A 24,973-nucleotide genomic window follows, 5' to 3' on the forward strand; every position below is an offset into this window, starting at 1 on the left:
AGAAATCAGAGAAAGGTTTTCCTCCACTAGGTTTAATTTCATCAACTCTCTACCATACAGAGCAATATGTACTGCTTATAAAGAAGACAGGAGGAGATGGTGTCAATCCAAAACTAATATTGTTTCTCAGAGCTAGTTTATAATCCATCCATCCATCCATTTTCCAACCCACTGAATCCGAACACAGGGTCACGGGGGTCTGCTGGAGCCAATCCCAGCCAACACAGAGCGCAAGGCAGGAACCAATCCCGGGCAGGGTGCCAACCCACCGCAGGACACACACAAACACACCCACACACCAAGCACACACTAGGGCCAATTCAGAATCGCCAATCCACCTACCCTGCATGTCTTTGGACTGTGGGAGGAAACCGGAGCGCCCAGAGGAAACTCCACGCAGGGAGGACCTGGGAAGCAGCAGCGCTACCACTGCGCCACTGTGCCGCCCGCTAGTTTATAATATTTTTGTAAATTTTATTTGAGTGTACCATATAGTGACAAAGTGGAATTAAATAGAACTACTTGTATACATGGTGTTTTCCACATTCTCCCCATTTGTACCTGAACTTTTTCCCAGATACTCTGGATCTCCTCGGACTTCCAAAAAGTTTGCAATTTAGGTTAGTAGGAAACTCTAAATGTGAACAGTATGTTTGACTATTTGTTCCCTGCAACAGAAAGGTATGCCATACAAAGGGGGTGCCTATCATGCTTCAACTACCACAACTACTCCATCTGAGCATGTAATTAAATAAGCAGAATCAGAAAATAGATTGATCCATGAATACATAAGTGGTACTATACTGCACTTTAGCTATGCGGTACACTAAAGCTTAGATCCTTTGGGAAGTTTTTGCCTGGTGTCTTCAAACATTTTTATCATTTAATCTTTGACATTGAAAGTGAACACAGTTATGCTAATTAACCAATGACCCTATTACCATATAATTGTACATAAATGGCCAAAGAATATGGAACCTGAGCGGAGAGATGTGGAAATTGGTCTCTAGATGCAGTAAGAGTGGCCTAAAATAAATAGGTAGAGAGAAATTGGAAGAAAAGTAGCAATGATAGGAAATTTGAAGACGACAAAGTAAGTCAATTACTTAATTAGATAAGTTAACCAGCAAACAGAGAAAATACAAGTGAGTTATTTTATATTGGACTGTGCTTTTTCTGTCTCCTGAACATACATGAACTGCCTTTCCCAAGGTTTCTTCCATTTTTCCCTACTAGGTTTTTTTTTGGGAGTTTTCCCTTGTCTTCTTAGAGAGTCAAGGCTGGGGGGCTGTCAAGAGGCAGGGCCTGTTAAAGCCCATTGCGGCACTTCCTGTGTGATTTTGGGCTATACAAAAATAAACTGTAAAATAAACTGTAATAGAAATAAAAATCTTCCAGAAAGAAATTCTCATGCCTCTGAGCTCTTAGATCTTTAGTATCTGAGGCAGGAACTGCCTCTGTATTCTTTGTTAAGCATGCTCATATAACATTGCTTAATACATTATTTAGCTTTAAACAGAAACCTTTAAGAAACCTTAAATTATTATACATTCAAGAATATATGCAATGGAGATTCACATTTTGTGTTGTTTCTTAGAATTGGTAACAAGCCTGGAAGTAAAAAGGCATTTTTACTGAATAAGTTAAACATGAACTATAAAACAAATGTTGTATATTTTATTATAGGAAGTTGTATTTAAATGTAGGAAATTTAGAAAAGAATACAAAATAAATAAACATATCTGTTCAAGTAACTCAAAATAGTACATGAAAGCCGGCCTGAATCATCTGAAATGTTTGTGCAATTCTTTACTTTGGTGGATGTGTGATGTTTGGATTTATTTTGAGCTCATGTAAATTGGCTTTTGGGCTTACTTGAATGGCTTGTTGAAGACCTGCTAATAAACTGAGGTCGGAACAGGAAAAGAAAGTGTAATCTCTGATCCTGTTTCATGACCACGTGACCTCAGTTCATTGGTAAAGAGTGTCATGATTATGTGTCCAAACATAGACAATGGTGTTTACTACAGGCGAAAGCTGAGATAAAGAAAAATGCCAGGACCACAACTCAAATAATACTAATTTTATACCTTATCCATATATAAACAAAAAGAAATTGAACATCATTGACTATTTGTTAAAACAATCTGTTCATCAATATCTTTTCTTTACCAGATTTTCCTCTTTTCAGTTCATAGAAAAACATAAGTTCATTATGGCTGAAACACATGCAGAGCATAAACTAACTCTTGATTGGAGGTCAATTTATCACAAGTCCCTTGTGTGCAAGTCTAGTTTAAGGGAAGAAACTAGGCAACCCAGAAAAAAATATTTAAAAAGTTTTAAAGTTTTCATTGAAACAAGAAGGTAATGTTCTTTGGGATTTTATCAGGCTACTGAAAATATATTTAGCCAGCCTTGTTATTTTGCTCTTTAAATGATCTTTAATAATCTGCATTATTTTTTACTGCTGTATAGAGATTACTTACTAAGAGCGACTAACACGTTTATATCCTCTGCCATACATTGCAAATAACACATTTTAATTTTAATGTATGACTGCAGTTAATGACAACATACTTTTGTCAAATTTCACAGCAGATAATATGAAGCAAAACAAACAGGTATATGTGAAGGCATTTATTTCTCCCCATGAAACTATTAAAACATCAGCTATGCTCTACACAACTGAAAAAACACCCAAGAATCATTATGTAAAATGTTGCTGTTCTTAGGTGCCAGTCAGCTGCTTAGGATTCATCCAATCATCTGTTGTAAATTGAACTGCCTGCTATGAATTTCCAGAAGGTGCACAACGGTCAGTGTTAATTAAGACACCTGGGTGCTTCTGGTTCCTTGGGTGGCAAACAGACCTCCGACAACATACACTCATAATAATATCGAGATCACTGGGAATAAGAGAGTTGAGACTTTACACATGGACAACTGAATATAAACTGTTTTGACAGTTCTTCAGTGGTGTCTTTTATGTTGTATTTGGTGCTGTTTTACACATAGTATATTATAAGGAGCTTTGACTGTATTATGGGTTTTGCCTAACATTTACATTTTTTTTCTTTTTATTAATGTAAGTTTAACTAATTAGGAAGGCAGAGAAGAAAAGCAAGCATATACTTTCTAGTACTCCTGTGACAAGTTGTAAATAAGACTGAACAAAACAACACTAGGGCGGCACGGTGGTGCAGTGGGTAGTGCTGCTGCCTCGCAGTTAGGAGACCTGGGTTCGCTTCCCGGGTCCTCCCTGCGTGGAGTTTGCATGTTCTCCCTGTGTCTGCGTGGGTTTCCTCCGGGCGCTCCGGTTTCCTCCCACAGTCCAAAGACATGCAGATTAGGTGGATTGGCGACTCTAAATTGGCCCTAGCGTGTGCTTGGTGTGTGGCTGTGTTTGTGTGTGTCCTGCGGTGGGTTGGCACCCTGCCCGGGATTGGTTCCTGCCTTGTGCCCTGTGTTGGCTGGGATTGGCTCCAGTGGACCCCCATGACCCTGTGTTCGGATTCAGCGGGTTGGAAGATGGATGGATGGATGGAAAAACAACATTATTACACCAAGAATAATGCAGATGTCTCACGCTTCTGAAAATGAAATGTTCTGTGACACAAATTATAGTGATGTCTTGCTATTTATTTATAGACAGAAAAAATAATTTTATACATCAAAATTATATTTCCAGTGGAACACACACACAGAATGATTAATGCAACTGCATCACTCCACTAGTGCCCTGGGGTATGTCACTATTCTCCATTTTGAGTAAGTCTTATCTAGGAAATTTGAAATTTGTTAATACCTAAAAGATATGCATTTAATTGACCTGGTAACCAATATGAGGCTGCCAAAACTGACTACTTCTGACCCCATAGTGGAAAATATTTCATTTACATGCTCTTTAACATTCTTTCTAAAGACAGTCTTTCTTACCTCCTGCAATGATTTATACTCCTCACCCAGTCTTATTTTCTCCAGTTGTATGAACCTATTCAGAAGCTGTTCCCTCAGCCCACTCCGATCCTGGTCAAAATACACTGGTTTGCAAAAGGCTGCAACTTCAGCTGGCAGCTGTTCTGGTAAAGCTGCAGTGTGAAGCACAAGTCTAAAGCTTGGGCGACACTCCACTTCATGTTCGGCAACCTTTTTGGATTACAAAAAATTAGAGTGGAAATGTTGGAAACAAGAAGTGCTGTGCATTTAATGAAATACATTAGAAACTAAGGGAAGGGAAAATAATATAGTCTTTGTTTTTCCTAGACAATGTTATACAACACTTTACAAAAGCAATGTTAATGTTTTCATAAAATGAAACTACAGGTACGTCAATTTATCAATGCAGTGTGCATGAATAGACCTACTGTACATTACTTAAACAAAAGCATAAGCAATAATTTTGTATTTAGTAGGTTTGATTTACTCCATAGAAAGAATCTGATTTCTATATAGTGTAGATTCACTGTAAAACACAGAGATAAATATTAATTAGAAAAAAATTATTAAGTTCATAACAATAACTAAAAGCTTTCCTTACTAGAAAGAAACTTATTCTTCACTTATTTCATTTAAGAAATACTTTGTGTTGAAATTAGGTGACTAATTTAGCAGCAGACAGATTATAGCTAACGTAAGTAAATGATTTTAAAATAAGAGAGTAAATTATTTACAAGCAAGATCAAAAATAACTGGAAAAAGTAGTTTTGAAAATGAAGGAATGAATGAGTATGCACAGGAATCTTAAACACTTTTGCTTAAGTTGTTGCTTACTGATCAGTAGTAAGTCAATAAAGCAGTGCCTACCCTTTGTCAGTCATCTCATACTGTATACACTTGTGTTTGCTCTGTTTTTTCACACAATAAACTCACAGGAAAAGCAAATAAAACATTAAAAACACACTTTATGAACTAAACCCTTTGCCAAAAATTATACCTCCACCTAAATGTGTTTCAGAAATAAATCACACATTGTTAAAACAACAAGTTCAATTAAAACCAGTGCTGAAGCAATGAGTAGAAATTACATGGAATGAACAACTGCAGCCCCAGGGTTACTCTATGACCACCCTTGAGAACCATTTTAAAACAAGAAATAATTTTTAAGATAGCAAAATGTGCTTGAGAAAAAATGTATAAATGACTCGTATATAGACTTTTATTTTAATTTAGTTGACTTGCCTTTATTTTAAAAGCTGTTTTATTTCTCCTGAACAATGATCTTGAGCGAAGCACTTCAGAAAACCTTGAATCAGATGCCAAGCTCTGTATATCGCAGTAAGTGAGGAGCAGAGTAAGTCCTTCTGTTAAACACAGGTCAAGCTGAAACTGCAGTTCCTAAAATGAAGAAAACATTTTTAGTGAGTGAAGAATGTTGCGGGGTACCTTTACATTTTATAACAGAAGAACAAAGTCTCTGATTAAATATAAAAATAAAGCACATAGAACGAGCTACGATTGGCATAATTATCTAATTTGGAACGCTGCATCTATTGGCTATTACTCAAACTTTTTTTTTCAACAGAAGCCAGTTATCTAATAATAGAATCCATCTGTCTATTTTTAAACATGGTGTATTTTCAATTACAGGTTCATAGGGATCTATATAGTGATAGTTAAAACTTCTTGCTTAGTAAATGCTCAAGTTTACTCTTTTATGCATGTTGCTCAGGAATCAAATAATTTTGTCTGTTTTTCTACTAGGTTATTGTAATGCATTTTTGTTTTTCCCCAAGTGGTATCTAACCATAGCATATTTGATCAAATCTGATGTTGACTTTTATCATTCTCACCAGGATAGACTTACAAAAAAGGAATTTTTCCATTTAATCTGTTTTACAATTTGAATTTTTCGTTTTCTACTTGTAAAGCCCATTGAGCTACACTTATTTCTGAAATTATGTATGTGCAATATGGATAAAAATTTCTGTTGTTGTCTTTATGTTAACTGTATCTTTGAATGTAAATGAGGTTATAGCAAACAATACAATTTTTATAATAATGATCCCTATAGTTTGTATGTTAAGTGGTTTTGCAGGCCCTGTGTTGTTGTTATATTTAAACATTTACACATATATAATTTAGCTTGTATTTATATACATACACGTAAAAGTAGTTACTTTCTAGGGGTGTAGCAATGCATCTTACTCCTAGGCCTTCCCAGTCAGTACAAAACACAGTGTGTTTGCATTTTACATAGGTTTGAAATAAATATTTTTTTAAGTAGTACCATACACAGTATCCTTAAATATCCATCCATCCATCCATCGGTTTGTTTAAATTATGTAGTGTGATTCAAAAGCACTGCGGTGGGTTGGCACCCTGCCCAGGATTGGTTCCCTGCCTTGTGCCCTGTGTTGGCTGGGATTGGCTCCAGCAGACCCCCGTGACCCTGTGTTCGGATTCAGCGGGTTGGAAAATGGATGGATGGATGGATGGATTCAAAAGCATTCAGTGCAATAGCATTCAACAGCCTACTTAAACCATGTGTGTTTCAGAGAGCAAAAGGGAGAAAAAACGTGGTAGGGCTTTAACATGAGATTGTGGGAATCATGCCTATTATTTAAAAATTGTACATGATTTAACAAACAACTTGTTGCTCTTTCAATGCAAAAAACATGCTTTTATTATTGGCACCTTTTTTCCATTATGGAATTCGTTTAAAAATAACAATATAAGATTTGTACGTGACTTGAAAGCTCTTGCTGTGACCAATTAGGTGTGAGTTGCAATTGTAACTTATATTGTCATGTATTTGAATAAGATATTATTATTATTGTCATTATTTTTTGAGTAATTTCTTTTTAGTACAACAACATACTTAACCCTGATAAAGGATATAAGGCTTTATATTCATCTGAAAGAAAGGGACAAGGCTGTGGTTGTCTGGCCAGCTACAGTATTCATCCATGATACCAAAATAATATATGTAGTTAGTTTTTCAAATCTTCTACATTGACAGACATTTGTATGGCTCAGCTTATAATGCTTTTAATCTCTCTAATGCTACAATATTTAATGTTTTAGCAGAAGCACATGAAGACCATTACAAAATATTATGAATTCATTCTGATCAGTGGGTCATTGAAATACTTTATCATGTTATCTTCACAGAAAAAAAATAAAGTTCTTACATGATATCTGACTTCCACACAGTTAGGTAAAAAGTTTCTTTTAACCCACTCAATCGACTCTGCAGTGGGATCGCAAAAAAATACCCAGGTGCTACAGCAGTCTTCATACTTAAGAATACAAGATATTGTCTCTGTATTCAAATTCATGGCAGCACCATTCATTTGGACCCTCTTGATTTCAATCTAAAGAACAAAAACAAATGTTACAATGACTTTAAGAAAAACTGAATCATTTAGCAATAAAACATGCTACACATATTTAAATAAACCTGTAGCACCTCAGATGAGTTGGATTATTAAAGAGTCTATAAATTCCAGAGTACAGAAATACTTTAATAACATGCCAGCACCTATTTAACCTACAGCAATCTGTCAAAGCAGCATCTGTCTATCCATTTTTAAAACACTCTCTTTGCCTTACACAGAGGAAGTTAGGACCCCTTGACAGACATCAATCCATGGCAAGACACATTTACGCAAAACTACACTCTGAAGAATGTAGTCAACAATCAACACAGCATTCATAGTGCAGCTTGTGTGAGGAAAACAAAGAACAGAACCTGATGAAAAAAACTAACATAAGGTGAAAATTTCACGTAGACAGTGACCTGGTCAAGATACGAATCTAGGCTTTTTCAGCTGTGAAGCATTAGAACTAACCGCTGTGTCACCATGTTGAACATGGAACTGAACAGTACCCAACGCCATTTCTTCATATCCAGACTAAAGCCAAAAAACTCCAGTTAGCAAATAAATAAACAAAGGTTGAACAAAAAATTAAAATAAAAAAGCACATAAAAATGAAAAAAATAAAAATGAATGCAAAACCCAAAGCAAGTCTGCTGGCCCAATTGAGATTCCAGTACCCATAGAAACGTTTACCTTGACTGTCTGGTGTGATAGCTTCCAGTCCTTTCCACTAACTAAAGCCAATAAATCATTCAACTTCTGGCTTTCTTCTGTCTTTGTATCTGGTCTCTCTTTATTCTTTCAGTAATTCTTCATCCTAATCACTTATTAACACTGGAATTTATTGCAGAACTGGAAAGGTACAGTCTTTAACTATAACTCTGAGATTAGTTCTGGTCCAAAGCTTCAGTGGGTGAGATGTTATGCATAATCTGAAGGGCTTTACATTTACTGTGCATGTAGCAATCTCTCTGAACTTTGAAAAGCTTAAAAGGTCCAAATTTGTAAGGTGACTTTATGCTTTCTTATTTGGACAGCAAGACCCTGTCTATCCATTAGGAATGAATATTGCTATTGCCACTTGTCAGCCCAAAGAAACCATGTTTGGATTTAGCCAGTTTTCTGTGACCTGCTGTTCACACTAATATCCCTAGCTATTATGTGCCTTCCTTGTTGGCATGCAGAAGACCCTCTGCTGTGCCACTCTGACACTACTAGCACTCCCTTGCCAACTGTGCAGCCCTGTACACTCTGAGAAGGTGCTCATTACACAAAAGCCTTATATTGTATGTGACTGTTAATAACCCACAATTATAGTTAGTGCCAAGACATTTTAATCATTCTTAAAACAACCATACTAATGCAAAGATGAAGTAGAAGAACTTACTGGATGGAACAGAAAAGGCATAAGAGGCGATTCTTTAAATAAGATCTTCTGAGACAGAGTCAGTCCCCATTCTGAACATTTTTTCAGGAACAACTTGCTGGCTAAGAGTCTTTCATTAAAAACAAAAAATGAATTGACTGTGAGATTGTTTTCAGTATACAGGTATACTAATTGTATCCTGGCAGAATATACTGTACATAAAAGTACTATATACATTATGAATATATATAACACACAATATACGTCATGTCATTTTCTAATCCGTTTACACCATACCAGGGTCACAAGCAGCGGCAGAGCCTATCCTAGCTGACATGGGGTGCAAGACATGAACAAACCCTGGACAGGGTACCAGTGTATCACAGGGTGAACGCAAACACAACAGGGCCAATCTAACATAGCTAATTCAACTAAACTGCATGTCTTTGGACAGGAGCACCAGAACTAAACCTACACAGGCAAGGGGGGAACATGCAAACACCATGCAGAGAGGAACCAGGATGAAAACCCTGGTCTCCTTATTCCAGGGCAGCAGTGCTACAACTCCGCCATCATTCTACCCACATGCCTTTGTCATATATATTAAAAAGAATGACTACAGCCTCTACAGGTAAGACTTAATATTTAAAATAGACAAAATCAGCTACTTGTGTTTAAAACATTAAAACATTTAAAACATTAAAAAAGTACATTATATATATAATGTAATTTTTAATATATATAATGTATTAGTTTATATATATATATATATATATATATATATATATATATATATATACTGTGTGTGTGTGTGTATATATATATAAATATACATATATATATATATATACATAAACTAATACATTATGTTTTTAAAGAAACTATCAAAAAAGCAGAATCTACCTGCCATCTGCATTGAATGGTCCACAGTAGGTTACAAAAGCAGCAGCTATTAAACAATTGGTAAGTAGATCAGTTGTAGAAGATTGTGTGGCTCTTTCTTTCCATTGTTGCTCAAGAAGTCTCAGACTGAGAGGTCAAGATAGTCATTTATGAAGAAAAAGTGAAAGAAGAAAAAAAAAAGCTAAGTTATAATGTGTTAAAATAAACATTTTTATATTCTTAAAGGTTTTTGTGCTATTCAGGTTTCCTGAGTTAGCATCTATCCTTGGGATATCAATCAAACTCAGGATAAGCTAATATGAACACCCATATTTTCTCATACTTGGTCACTTTAGGGTGATCTGTTAATCTAATATGCAAATCTTTGGGTTGTGGGAGAATGTGCGCAAACTGTAAACTCGAAATAGTGGCCAGATTCAGAATAAAAGCTATTTTCCTGGAGCTGTGAGAAAAAACACTAATCACTTAGACTCTTATAAAATAAGTTAACACATCTAAATAAAATATTATTAAAAATATTAGCAAGTGATTTACTTTTTCAAAGATTCTTTATACACTATTTTCAAGTGCTTACTTGAACTGCCTAAAAAACATATTTCTTGGTAGAATTTTTTTTCTATTATTTCAGATGCCTTACATTTTTGTATTATACACTAAGAACCACCTGATATGTGGCCTCACATATCAAAACATATGAAACAGGAGCATAACATAACATCCTAAAACACACAATCCAATTTATGGTCGCAGCTGCCTATTCTGGCTTCATTGGATGCAAGACAGGAAACAGCCCTAGACAAAGTGCCAGTCCACTGCAGATCCCATCCCAGCACACATCCATATACCCATACAGAGACAATGTGGAATTGCCAATTAACTTAGCAGCACATTCCTGGGGCATATGGCAGCAAAACCTGAGAATTCATAGAAAAGCCCTTTAAGATACGGGCAGAATATCCACACTCAATACTGACAACATCCCAGGATGCTAGATCTGTGAGGCAGTATATTAATTAAAACTCCATAATAACAGTCATATGCCATGCGTGGTCAACAATTTTTTCCCTTTCCCATCTTTGTCAGAAATTGTCAGACATTACATAGCCATTTAGAAAATGTAATTAATTTGGGATGTCCTTGGTCTGTTCCAGGGTGTTGTCCCAATGAGTTTTGTCCAGTATTCCTTCAGCAGGACACACTGAATGAGCCACAAAACCACTCAGCCTATCTCTAATGTTGATTATTAAGACAACTGAATAACAGGTTGAAACTTTAGTCCTCAAAAAATACAATTTTTCCAGAAGCCCACAGTTTGTTTAAAGTGCAATTTTAAATCTATCTCTGTATACTGTACAAACAATAGGGAACACCTAGTGAAAAAATGGCTCAGTTACTTTAACTTGTCCTTCTATATCCAGATAAGTAGCTTCTCTACTTTGAAGTCTTCTCAAGCTGTCATGCTTCGTATTCACTTATGGAAGGTAAGTTATTGAACTCGGTTTTTAAACCTAATTTCTGCTCTTGCACATCCAATATTATCATTTTACTTACACCATAAAGTTAATGAACATAAATGATATTACTGATTAGTAAACCATGCATTTTGTACAAACCCTTAGCTTTCAAACATTTTGGAACAGGACAGTGACAGACATTGACCATATTCTACTAATTCTCTAATCATCCCTGCTTACTTGTCATAAATAAAACCCTGAGTTACTTAATTTCATCCACTAGAGGCCACTGTAACAACTAATTGATTGCTTTGAGCAGCTTTTTAAAAAATATTTAACTCAGTACAGATTACACTTTATAAAGCATATCAAATAATTTTCTTGCATGACCCCTACTTCTTTAATATGTTTTGAGCAGCATGCAGGTTTTCCTTGTGGGACTGTAATTCAGTTTCCAGCTTGTGCTTGTGAGCTATAGCAATATCATACTCGGACTGAAGCTGCTGAACCTGGTGGAAAAACAAGGTATAAAATTTTGAATCAAAACAATCTCCTACAAAATCACACATACTTCCTCTACTCAATGATCAAAATCTAAAAATTATTATATTAACTTTAACACTCAATTATATTACATCATTCATACTGCACAACAATATGTTGGGTGGTATCATAAATCTTTATATGACAAACAGATAATAAAATATTTTTATTTTAAGTTTTGTTTTCATGAAGAAATCAGTTTATTTTCTTTTGAAAATGTGGCAGGGTTTGAATGCTACACTTGGTCATTGCCCTACAATAGACTGGCAATTTGTCCAGGGTTTTATTTTAGCGCTCTTAACACAGGACAGGCTCTAACTTCCTGCAACTCTTAACTGGATTAAGATAGTTTAAGAATTTATGTATGTAAGTATAAATGTATGTATGAATAAAATCTGAAATTTAAGTAGAACTTGTTATTATTTTGTTATATATTTATGTATTCACATCATATTTATATATTTTTCTATATTTACATATTCATATCATACAATGTAATTTGTTGCTCTGGTTTACTTTGTGAGTATCTGCTGTTTCAAGACACAGGAGCCAGTAAAAGCAAAATTTGTTTTTTTATAAAACAATTTCAATTTCAAACAAACCTCTGTAATGAGTAGCGGTAGGTCATTTTCAGTAAACAATATTTTCTCTGACTCAGTCTCCTCCTGGTCTTCCATTTTATCAGAAGGCTAGCAAAACATATAAACTTGAATTTCAGTAATTCATCAAGGGGCAATTTTCATCAAAAACAATTAATCAATTCATTACTTCTGAAAGGCAAAAGTGATTGTTTAAAATCTAAGCAATACTAAGTTGTTTTCCAATACTGAAGTTATTTACAAAAGGCAGGAGCTTGTCAAAAAAGCAGAACACCTCTAAGTCCATATTCTGTAAAGAATGTCAGTGCCTCTACCAAAAAACAGCCAGTAGAATCAGTGTTTATAGCATGGCATGGCATCTTTTGTCAGGGTGGTATTCTTTTGCAAAAAGGATTCCAAAGTGGAAAGCCAGTGAACAGAGTGTAAAAAAGGTGTTAGAAGCAGCAAGGGCATCACTGGAAGAATGTGTGATTGATGGGGGGAGAAGACTTCTTGAAGCTTGAGTGGAAGATCAATGAAACTTGGAGGGTGGGTGATAGAACCATCACAAGTATTATGTGCACATGTATAGGGTGGACAGCAGGTCGAGGGAGTTGTGCTGTAGTTGTGAAACAGGATTAGCCTTTGTCCTCGTCCCCTTCTAGACAGCATTGCTTGGTTTTACATATAACTGATTGTGCTTAGGGACTGGCTCAGAATACTGCCTTGTGTGATTACTAGATATTTTTTGTTATAAGTATGGAAAGCAAGATGTACAGCAGTGTCGCTAATAGGAGGTTGGGTTATAGAGAATGTCATGTAGAGTATAAATCCATAATTATGCATAAAATGAACAAAGTATTTGACATACCACATCAAGAATCATGATTGAAGTTTTTAAAATAAGAACATAACAATCCACAGTAAAGCTAATGGACAACATGTTTATCTTAAACAAATTGAGATTAAGAGGATTAATTGCAATTAATAATATTACAACGGGAGTTAAACAGGATTGAAGGCAGCTGTTATGTTAAAATTAGTTTTTCCAACAAGAACTTGAAAATAGTCAGTGGTAAATATTACACAAATAACAAGAAATAGCTATAATATATTTATATATTACTGTATTTATATATTAACACTGATTAAACTATATGTAAAGTCAAGAGAAATCACAGCACCAAAACTAAAATGTGAGGAAATTTTAAACTAGGAAACAAAAAGATTTTCAGCTACATAGGCCCTTCACTAGCTTGGGTTTCCTTAACCGCTCCAACAAAATGAGTGCTTTTTGTAAATCTTCATTCCAGCACTAGAACAACAACAAATGTGCACTATCGTCTTATTTAAGCAGGAGGATAAGTCATGTGAATTCCAAATCACATGACTGGCAAAAAGAATAACAACAACAATTTTTGTCATCAATATTTCTTGCTTAAGCTGAAATAGATGTTGACGTTTACAAAAAAGAATGGGCAAAGCTAGGAAAGAGCTTTCCTAAACACATCATGCATTAAGGGGCCTCTACCACATATTAACTAAGAGAGGCTGAAGAATTTAATAACTGATTAGCTCATTCTATTGCTGCCTAATTTAGAAGGATCTATATTTTGTTATTATTGCATTGTTGTTTATGCTGTTAAATGTTCAAAAATTTCCTTTAAATGCTAACATGATTAAATTCTAAATAAACATTAATAATTTTAACCGTCATTCTGTCGTACCTGGGTATCTATTTATTAAACCCACCGTTTCAAGTTCTTGCTTATGAATTTCCAGATCTTGCTTCGCTCCTTCAAGCTCTTGAACTCGTCTTAAACAAGCTTTCAAGGGTCCACAGAGGTGGGTATACTCCACAAGTGCCACAACAAAAGCAACCAGGACTGCTGCTTCCTCAGAACTGTACCTTGCTGCAGCAATGGTAATCCCCCCTTTTCCAGTGTTGCTGTCTGATGCAGAGAACTTTTTGGCCGGAGTGATAGTCTGGGGCGTGGCATCTAGTAGAAGACAGGGACTGTTATAGTGTTATTGGCATTAACTTTTGATATTCAAGAACATCAGAAGGGCAGATTATATCTAGCTAGATGTAAATGCTTATATAATACAGTGTGTTTTCTAGTGGTAGCGAAAAATGACAAAAAAGTAAGTGTGCCATTTAAATGGTGCATTTGGCTTTAGAGAAGAAGCAGATTACTTGCTTCCAATAACAAAAAAAATGCAGAGGCTGTAAAATATGCTGAAAGAGGCTATTGGGTTTCAATTTCCACCGCTATATCTGTCTTACTACAGATACTGTAACTGAAACTAATGAATTGGCTCCTTGTGACCGAGTGTTGTTTTTGTATGTATGCGATCTGCTATAAAGTCGTATTTCATTTACAGACAAGGGTGTTCTAAAGCCCAAAGCTGTAAGGATTAGCAGGTACTGAAAACTGATACATGCACAGAAACAAATGCATACAGTAATCAGGGTATACAGTAAAATGCTGAATTGTTTCTTTATATTTTATTTCATTTTCACTAAAACTAACTGGAAAAGATACTATACATGAAGATAGAAATAATTTAATCATTAAAGATGTTCCTGAAGGACAATAACCAGGAAGAAGCTTTTTTCAGATACTTTTAAACTGATGATTTCACTTTTAAATAGAATAATCAGCGAAAACACAATTATAAAATGTACAGGAGTTTCAAAATACACAATTAACTTTACAAAGTGCTGAGAGAGTCTGAATACAAATTAGATTGATACCTGATTTAAGATATGATTTTAACAGGTTAGTACTGTAAATGTTCTGTGGGCATCTAAAAACGTAACTTATTTTGTGTGTTCTCCTGATAGGTTATGGTTAATGAGTTCAGTTGTGGACATTTATGTTCAAGATTTTTTATTCAGTAAAGACTTTCATTGACAGAAAAGGTAACCCTTTAGCTTAGGTACTGCAAAAATGCATCTATTACTTACAGTATTTACTCCTATGTATCAAGACCTTAACAAAGGCTTCCTTGGTCTTCATAATATTTATAAAACATCAGTAGATAAGTTATTCACCTCTGTGCAGTGTGGCATATTGAGATGAATGTAACATTACTTGTTAATATAAAGGATTCACAGGTCTTATACTAAATAATGAATATCAAGAGAAATATGTCTCAGTTAAGCCACCTCAGACCACTTTAAACTGACATTTTGTTAGTAGATCACATTGCAGAGAAGAATAAACATTTTGCTGATGCTTTGTAAGCGTTATGAGGACCCAAACAAGTGTTTGTTCATGTTTTGTTACATATTAGTAAATTAGTAATAGATGCATTTGTGCAGTAGCTAAAATAAAGTATTACCAAAACAACTTACAAATATGAGGCAACCTATACCCTAAGGAAAGTGCTGCAGCGTCAGAGTGATGTTAATGGCATTGTTTGCCATTGATGCCTAGTGGGGGCTTGGCGGTCTCATGGCCTTGGAACCCCTGCAGATTTTTTTTTCTCCAGCCCTATGGAGTTTTTTTTAATTTTTTTTTTTCTGTCCTCCCTGGCCATCGGACCTTACTTTATTCTTTTGTTAATTAGTATTGCCTAATTTTTATATTTTTTATTTTTCTTTCTTCATCTTATAAAGCACTTTACTGTTAAATTCTGCTCTGTACTTCTAAAATTTATATTTTTTATTTCTTACTATATTGAGAAATTGTTCTGTTCTGTGTACTGTACTGTACTGTACTGTATTGTATTGACCCCCTTCTTTTGACACCCACTGCACGCCCAATCTACCTAGAAAGGGGTCTCTCTTTGAACTGCCTTTCCCAAGGTTTCTTCCATTTTTCCCTACTAGGTTTTTTGGGAGTTTTTCCTTGTCTTCTTAGAGAGTCAAGGCTGGGGGGCTGTCAAGAGGCAGGGCCTGTTAAAGCCCATTGCGGCACTTCCTGTGTGATTTTGGGCTATACAAAAATAAACTGTATTGTATTGTATTGTATGGTATGAAAACATGGTATATAAATAAATGTTGTTGTTGTTTGCATTAGCTATTTACAACAGTAAATTTCAAAGAAATGCAATGTCTATATATATTTTGTTGGTACCAGAAACAATTGTTGGTAACTTTGTCAGGAACAGAAGTCAAATGTTAAAAGAAAAAACTATTAAAAAAAAAACAACTCATATAATTTTAGTTATTTTACCTGTGCCACTATGGCTCAACTGACATTGCTCTTACATGTGCATCTTGATTGAATATAGAACTTAATAAAAAGGTTATGTGCACATTTCCCACTGTGACTGAACAACTCCAAGTCAGTGACACATGGGTAGGAGGCCACTGTCACCTCTTTAAGAAATCTCCCTGAACCATTCAATCTGGGGAATGCTAGCATAGCACAGCATAACATTCTCTAACCTACTCATCACTTTTCATATCACTAAGGGCCAAGACCATTTCTGATTACATTGGATAGGACACCAATCTATCGCTAGACCCACCCATATACGCCAATCTAAAATCACCAATTGATGTAATCTGTAAACCTTTGAGAGGAAAGCTGGAGTACACACAGACATGGGGAGAATATGCTGATACCACACAGACCAAAAACAGGTATAGGATTTGAACTCAGGACTCTGGCAAACAGCAGACCTAGCCAATTTGTTATCATACTGTCCTAGGCAAAAGTGTACCAAATAAACAATATAATTTCAATGTTGGAAAAAATAAGACTTAAGCAGGAATCTAAAATTATTGTGTATAGGAAAAAAATATATATTACATGGTGCAGCATCAGCCAACAAAGAACCTTCTCCAGTTACTCCTAGGTTTCCTTCTGTGGGTTTTGCCAGGTAAGCCTCCACCTCTTTCAGAACTTCATCTTGAAGGCCATCCTCCAGTTGTGCTATACTGAAAAATATAAAGGAAACACAGGTCCTCATTACTAGAATTCCTTGTGGTCTAGGATGAAGCTAATTTGTGTTAGCTGCTGGTTTATACCAAACTAGAAGTTATATAGCTATTTATCATTATATCTGCAATATAATGTGACTTCTATGTGATATACCAGATTGGTCTCAAACTCAAGGCTACTGCATTAACAACTGTCAAACAATTTAGAGGAAATTAAATTTGCACAACCCTGCTATATCTAGGAAGACATTAACTTTCAATTTCATATTGCCTTTACATGGCCAATTGAGCAACTTGTATAACACAAAATCGGCCTTGTCATTACTACCTAAATATTCTAGCACTTTAGAGGGTTCCAATGGCTACAGGTTTCTTTGAAACAAATTCTTTTGCAAATTGTCTCAAAGAAGAAACAATTTCTTGACTTTAAACAAACTATGTGTTTAATTATGCCACTTCTTTCATGATGGTTTTCTTCCTGTGGTTTGTATTTTTCTTTGTTTTAGTAACACCTCTTTCCTTTACTAACATTTTCCCCTATTGTCCAGCTATGGTTGCCATGGCACTCACATGTTAATATCATGTTTCAGCTTAGATATTTCACTAAGTCTCCAAGGTCTGCCATACTCAGGCATTTATGGCTTACTGACTCTTTTTATGACATTTCCCTTAATCTTATTAACTGTGTTTTGGAATTTAACTTTTGATTCTTACTTTCCAGTTTATGTATCTTTACAAATGTTTGCAATTCTGCTTGTTAGTGTTTTGAGATATACAGATTAACACGGTTGTCTCTGAAAACAGCAGACGATTCTAATCAGCACTAACAATGCCACTGACAGCTTTATTTGTTCTGCTGCCCAGAACTATCTTATGTGACAATAAAAACTCTAATGCTGAATAGACAAAACAGACAAAAAGAATTAAAGTCTGATTTCAAGGAGAATAATTCAGCATTAATGTGACGTCTATCACAAACAAGTAGGAGAGAAGAACAGGTCTGACTTACTGCTAAGCACACATACATACATAAATACTCTTATTGAAATGCATGCAACAGTGGCCCTGAATGAAGAAGCAGCCCTGGAAGACTGTCTCCTGTTGTACTTTTCATAAGATAACACAGAATACATGGTTTTAAACATTTTCCAAGTTCATAAATTACATGCAGACAGTACTGGCAAATTCCCAGACACCTCCAAAATCTGTGCAAGGATGATGAGATAAGTCAGGATGGAATATTTACTGTCTCTCCTGGCACAAAAGTTAAGGTTTTGGAAGAACATCTGTTCCATTAACCTGGCATGGGCTCTTTCAGGGTGGCTGTGGAGTATGATCCCTCAGTAACTTCAATGCACACTCATTTTCTTTTCAAATAAGAACCAATAGCCCATCCTGTCATCCTCAAAGCATTGTGCCTGCCTTCCACAAAATTTTACACTAGCCTGTTAATCCTAAAACAGTACTATATCTAATACCTTCAACGTTTCAGACTGGTTCTTACACAATTCTTTGGCCAATGTGGACATTTTTATTACTGTAGGTAAAGAAGCAGACCTAATCCCAACAAATGTTTTGGCACTGCTTATTCTGAGGGGGACAGCTGGGATGGGCTCTGGTGGACCCCTGCAACCTATTTCAAGACTGGGTGAACTGGAGAATGACTGAGGATGACATATCATTAATACTTAAGATTTCCTTCTAGTATTCCTTCTACCTCTTAATAATATCCCTAGCCCAGGCAAATGTTTCCACATATTTTCTGGGAACACTTGACTCAACCTTCTGCCCACCATGTCTTTGTCACTGATTGGTTTTGCCAGTACTGCCCTTATGGTTTGGCAACTCTGAAAAATCTAGACCATCTCCTCTGATCACTGCATGTAAGATCTCTTAGTAAAGCATTGCAGAGGTTTATTGCTCTTTGATTCTGCCCATGCCTGTCACCCTATAAGAATCATAGCCAGCCATGATTCTTCAATCCAGTTTTGGGTACTCATACATGGCTGATCCATGGGGTATCTTTAGGCTGAAAATGACTAAGCTACATCAGTCATTAATTTTTAGGTATCTATAGGCAACCAATATTATCAGGCATACTCGAGGTAGCTCGAGCAGTGACCTTTGCAATCCATGTTTCAGGATATGTTTAAATAGACTGTAATGTTAAGAAAGATTACAGATGTCATATTTTGGATTTCTCTTTTTCTGACCTCTCCCTTTAGACCAATTTACTATTTACTACCAGAGCCTACGAAAAAACTCGTAGATCCGGCCCACCTTAAATTACTGCTTAAATCAGTTCACACCTCTCCGCCAGCATCTTTTGTCCTCTAAATGTGCTGATAAAGACAAGCTGCCAGCAGCCGGCTAGTCCATCCCCCTTCCGACTTAGAACGTGCACGACTTAGAATGCGACTGCAAATTGAGACTGCAATTAACATGAACAACTGTCCCTATAACTGTTATTTTTAAGATCCATAACACACAGACAGACAGAGTACTGCGTAATAGAGAGACAGACAGGCAGAGATATACAAATAAACAGGGAAGGCACATGTATTGAAAGAAAAAAAAGATCAACATGTGCGTTGTTCCTGCTACACTGAATAAGCTCACGTGCGCTAACATCACCCCTCCCCCGATCTAACTCTCTAAGTAACAGCACAAGTACAGATGCAAACGAAGTGCATGTGTGTACTGTATAATATTAACAAAAAGAGCAGCTTACTACTGAAAATGGCAAATATAGGAGTGAGTGGGGATCGAACCAGGACTCTTGATTACACTTGGTTTGCGTCTGTACTTGTGCTGTTACTTAGAGAGTCAGATCCGCACATGTTGATCTTTTTTTTTCTTTCAGTACATGTGCCTTCCCTGTTTATTTATATATCTCTGCCTATCTGTCTCTCTATTACACAGTGCTCTGTCTGTCTGTGTGTTATGGATCTTAAAAATAAGCTATAAGGACATTTGTTAATTGCAGTCTCAATTGTTAAAAAAATATTTTAAAAGGAGCATCCCACATGAAAATATAATGATCTCATTAACTGACAGTGCATACCAATTTATAAATTTTATGTCCGTTTGAGGTTAAAAAGAAAAAAAAAAAGGGAACACTTTATCCCCAGCACAGGATCGAACTCAGGTCTGTGAGGCATGGCAAAGCTGCTGCTTTCTGAGAGGCAAACCTTACTGCGTTACGCCACGGAAACTGTTGTAGCATCCTTGAAGCTTTTGTGAAAGTGTTTATTTGATCTTTGGAACTCAGGCTTTACACATTCTATAGTTTATGCCTACATTTTGTAACATTTATTACTAAAATATGAAAAAGTTTATGTTTTAACAATGTGTATACACAGATTACTGTAGAAACGGAACACACATGAAATGCGTGTGTTCCAAATAACGATCTATTATTTTCACTCTAAAACTCCACTTCACTCCCAGATAATCAATCAAGGCATGAGCTGGAAAAAGTTCGCTCACGTTCTAAGCTGGTGGGGGGATGGAATAGCCGGCTGCTGGCAGCTTTGCTTTTATCAGCACATTTAGAGGACAAAGGATGCTGGCGGAGAGGTGTAAACGGATTTAAGAAGCGATTTAAGGTGGGCCGGATCTACGAGTTTTTTCGTAGGCTCTGGTAATTCTAGTGTTAAGGTGCAAAATACCATCCACCATAGCAAAGTCATGATTCTACTCATACAATGGGTACATAAACATTATCAATATCAAAATAAATCACAAGTGACTTTTTCAGTTAAGAAACTTTATCTTTAGTACAATAGCATCTATGTTATACAGTAACTGATACGGCACAACCACTCCAGCATTCTAGCCTACTGAAGTGTAGACTTTGTGAGGATTCCACCAAATGTGCTTAGTGTAGCCCACAGGGAAGTCAGCTCACATTGTGGGACATTGTGGGTTTGCACTTGGCTGTCAGGAGTTATGACAGTGCAAATGTTCGAACTGGGACAGATTGTGGTGTGATTCTATGATAAGTTAGTAATAAATAATGATATTTAGAAATACCAGTGACAATAGAATGTAATTCCATGCATTAGTAGAATACATAAAATACAGTAATCCCTCGCTATATCGCGCTTCGCCTTTCGCGGCTTCACTCCATCGCGGATTTTATATGTAAGCATATTTAAATATATATCGCGGATTTTTCGCTGCTTCGCGGGTTTCTGCGGACAATGGGTCTTTTAATTTCTGGTACATGCTTCCTCAGTTGGTTTGCCCAGTTGATTTAATACAAGGGACGCTATTGGCAGATGGCTGAGAAGCTACCCAACTTACTTTTCTTTCTCTCTCTCTCTCTGTCTGATCCTGACGTAGGGGGTGTGAGCAGGGGGGCTGTTCGCACACCTAGACGATACGGACGCTCGTCTAAAAATGCTGAAAGATTATCTTCACGTTGCTACCTTCTGTGTGCAGCTTTTAAGTATGCTGCACGGTGCTTCGCATACTTAAAAGCTCAAAGGGCACGTATTGATTTTTGACTTTGTTTCTCTCTCTCTCTCTCTCTCTCTCTGCTCCTGACGGAGGGGGTGTGAGCTGCTGCCTTCAACAGCTTTGTGCCGCGGTGCTTCGCATACTTAAAAGCAAACAGCCCTATTGATTCGTTTGCTCCTTTGAAGAGGAAGATATGTTTGCATTCTTTTAATTGTGAGACTGAACTGTCATCTCTGTCTTGTCATGGAGCACAGTTTAAACTTTTGAAAAAGAGACAAATGTTTGTTTGCAGTGTTTGAATAACGTTCCTGTCTCTCTACAACCTCCTGTGTTTCTGCGCAAATCTGTGACCCAAGCATGACAATATGAAAATAACCATATAAACATATGTTTTCTACTTCGTGGATTTTCTTATTTCGCGGGTGGCTCTGGAACGCAACCCCCGCGATGGAGGAGGGATTACTGTACATGTTTTTAGAAGCATTTTACAATATCATGTAGTTAAAAATCAAGCTCAATTAGGCTTCTAGTAGCTAAAATAGTTTTTGTAGACAGTAGATTCCAACTCAAGTGAAACTGCATTTATTGATGTACCTCAATTAAGTCATTGGTGGATCAATATTTGTTAAATATATTTTTTAAGAACTTGACCCCAGTTACATACACTAGTTTGCTGTTGTTTTAATAACGATTTAAAAATCTGTTTTGTTGTCAAAAGTGGGTACTGGGCAAGTAAATGAGGAAGAGTTGAAAAGTTGAAACAACCTTTCTTAAAGTAAGTTTGAAAATATAAACTAATCAGTAACTGAGCTTGCACAGAATAATTCTTTGTTTTAAGACTTTTCTGCAAATTTGCCAATGAGCTTCAAATGAGACGTTTTTTGAAAAGTTTGTACAATGTGTTTTGTTTGAGATATCTCAATAAAGCTTTCCTGATAAATTTCCTTGAAGAATAAGTGTACAAAAATCAGCCTTCTGGGAACTATGTTGTTTCATATGGACAGACAGACTGACAAAATAACAATAACAATAGCAGCTTTTGTATTTATGCAAATACAACTAAAATGAGTGGTGAAAAAGCTGGCACAGTGACTACTGTACCAGATGACCTGCAAAATCTTTCTGCCAGTGCAAAGCTAATCCGAATTCTTGATAAAAATGAAGAATACTTACTTATGTATCAGTTCTACAAACTTGCTGCTGTCACTAACATAGTTTTGTAATGTCTTCCACCAGTTTTTGTCTACTTTTTCTTTGATATCCATCTTAGAACCTATTGAAGGAAAAAAAGTTACAAAATGCCTATCAATTAATCAAGTACGGTACATTACAGCTTTCTATTCATTTAAATAAATTATTCATACCATCAAAAGTAATGTAATGGCATTAATAAATCATTTTCAGGCTCTCAGAAATAAAAGTTTCGGTTTTAATAGAAGCCTTTTAAACAGACATGAGTAGTGCTTGCAACAAATATAATCAACAATTACTATGTCACTAATGCTTTAAATGGTGTTTGTCACTTATATTTAATTATTTTTTGCTATATTTATATATTTTCTCATAAATTTGCCCCATCGTTATACAGATTTATAAATGTTTTCTGCAAAAACCTTCTAAAATGCAAATATCCACGGAAAAAGTACAAAACAAAACAAACGTGAAGTAAAGCATCTTTTATATTGCAAAAACTTGCAGGAATATTCTGGAAGAAAAGTGTAAAAATCAGGCATACAGGAAATTGTAAATGTAAATGGTCAACTTCTTGCAAAACTATATTTGAATAAGATGATAAAACATTCAGTTAACACACACTGAGAGAAAGACACTGGCTGTCTCTCTGAAAAAATGGCTAATATTTGAGTGCTATCTTGGCAAAATTCATTGAAGCATCCAGACTTTGGAACCACATCTCATGGAACAGCTGAAGAGCCAAGGGGTGGCACCTAAAGTATGTTCCAGGAAAATTACTCTAAATCCTAAATTTCATTTTGAAAACTCTTTTAACTAAATATATTAAAGAAAATTTTAAAAATGCATACGTACTATGTAGTGAACTTGTTCAGGATTTTAAATTTGTAATTGTATGTCAAGAGTAAAATATTGCAAAGAGTTAGGATTGTATAACGTTGGGAGGTTAAGTGCTATACTTTCCATATTTGTGTTTTAAAATAATTTTGATATAAATAAAGTTTAACACATTTCTTAATTCATATTAATCATGCTGCTAGTTTACCTTTTGTAATCAACTTTTTTGAGTTTCTAGCAGATAAGGAAGCCATTGATTTTTGGGATCGCCTGCCCTCTGAAAACTCAGTAGATATTCTTAGAGGCCTTGGAGTCTCAAGATCCATTTCATATGCATAAGGTAAAAGGCCCAGCATCACAAGCACCATTTCTAATATCTGCCAAAAATGAACATTTAATATGATTAAGCAGCTGTCCTTGTTATGGCATATCTTGGCTGAAATGGAATTCTCAACACAGTGGAAAAAAAAATTAAAGTGGCAAACGATTATGGCTTTGAACAGTTAAAAAAATAAAATACAGAGAGAAGTAAATGAATATAAAGTTATTACTAAAAGTCAGACTATAAAATGATTGAACAATACCTGACCAAGAAGGAACGGTGGATTTTGGCAACGACTTATTCTCTCTATGCAGCTTTTATCAACTTTAGAACACCAATGCATCACCTGTTGATACAAGAGAAAAAAACAACATGCTTTAAAATATATGAAGTTACAATTGGCACACAACAAAAAAATGTGTTTCTTCCATGAGTAATGATCACTAAGACATGAATAGTCTAGAGTAATTTTGTAAAATTATGTCACAAATTTTTTATAAGAAATTCCTCCAAACTACACCAATATGGTATCACAAAGAACTGTTGCTATAAACAACACACCACATACCTACAAAAATGCTGTTGGGAGTTGTGGTCTTTTAATTGGGAAAGAGGGAAAAGTGGGTGAATTTCCCATTTTATATGATCAAATCTCTATTTCATTAAGTAGGGCCTAGTTATAGCGGCATTGTATCCCTGTAAGGTACCTGATCAAGCATGCTAGGCAATACTGCATTGTTAGATGTGCTTCATCAAGTTTACTTTTTTTAATTATTCCAAAAAAACATTAAAATATTTTATTTAAATTATCCAAAAAGTCTATAACAGGAAAATGCAGCTCCAGTTACTACTGTGGTAACCAGGCTCTTGGTGGAGGTATTCTTTCATGTACAAATTAATGCAGATAACATTATTAATAATGACTTCTTAGGCTACTACTCAGAAATATACTAAAAAAATGAGTATGTAAACATGCTTTCCTAAAACACATACGATCACTATTACTTAGCTGTATGTGTTGAGCTTCTTGGGGAACTATTCATCATTAAAAGAAAAACATAGGATAAAGATTGCTTGGTACATCAGTTTCTGTTCT

General features: G+C 35.6%; 1 protein-coding gene across 1 annotated transcript in view; it reads right to left on the minus strand.

Moving 5' to 3' along the window:
- LOC114649411 (uncharacterized) overlaps nucleotides 1-24,973 on the minus strand; it is a 239,282-nt gene that overhangs the window by 29,390 nt on the left and 184,919 nt on the right. Inside the window, exons 72-81 of the mRNA XM_051924730.1 lie at nucleotides 24,140-24,223; nucleotides 23,764-23,932; nucleotides 22,701-22,800; nucleotides 16,933-17,060; nucleotides 13,919-14,166; nucleotides 12,191-12,277; nucleotides 11,442-11,554; nucleotides 8,710-8,818; nucleotides 7,218-7,316; nucleotides 3,940-4,149 (exon numbers count right to left, since the gene is read on the minus strand). Of these exons, the coding sequence (XP_051780690.1) occupies nucleotides 3,940-4,149; nucleotides 7,218-7,316; nucleotides 8,710-8,818; nucleotides 11,442-11,554; nucleotides 12,191-12,277; nucleotides 13,919-14,166; nucleotides 16,933-17,060; nucleotides 22,701-22,800; nucleotides 23,764-23,932; nucleotides 24,140-24,223 (1,347 nt within the window). The remainder of the gene's footprint in view (nucleotides 1-3,939; nucleotides 4,150-7,217; nucleotides 7,317-8,709; nucleotides 8,819-11,441; nucleotides 11,555-12,190; nucleotides 12,278-13,918; nucleotides 14,167-16,932; nucleotides 17,061-22,700; nucleotides 22,801-23,763; nucleotides 23,933-24,139; nucleotides 24,224-24,973) is intronic.

This window comes from Erpetoichthys calabaricus, chromosome 3 (genome assembly GCF_900747795.2).
Source record: "Erpetoichthys calabaricus chromosome 3, fErpCal1.3, whole genome shotgun sequence".
In the NCBI taxonomy this organism is placed as follows: domain Eukaryota; kingdom Metazoa; phylum Chordata; class Cladistia; order Polypteriformes; family Polypteridae; genus Erpetoichthys; species Erpetoichthys calabaricus.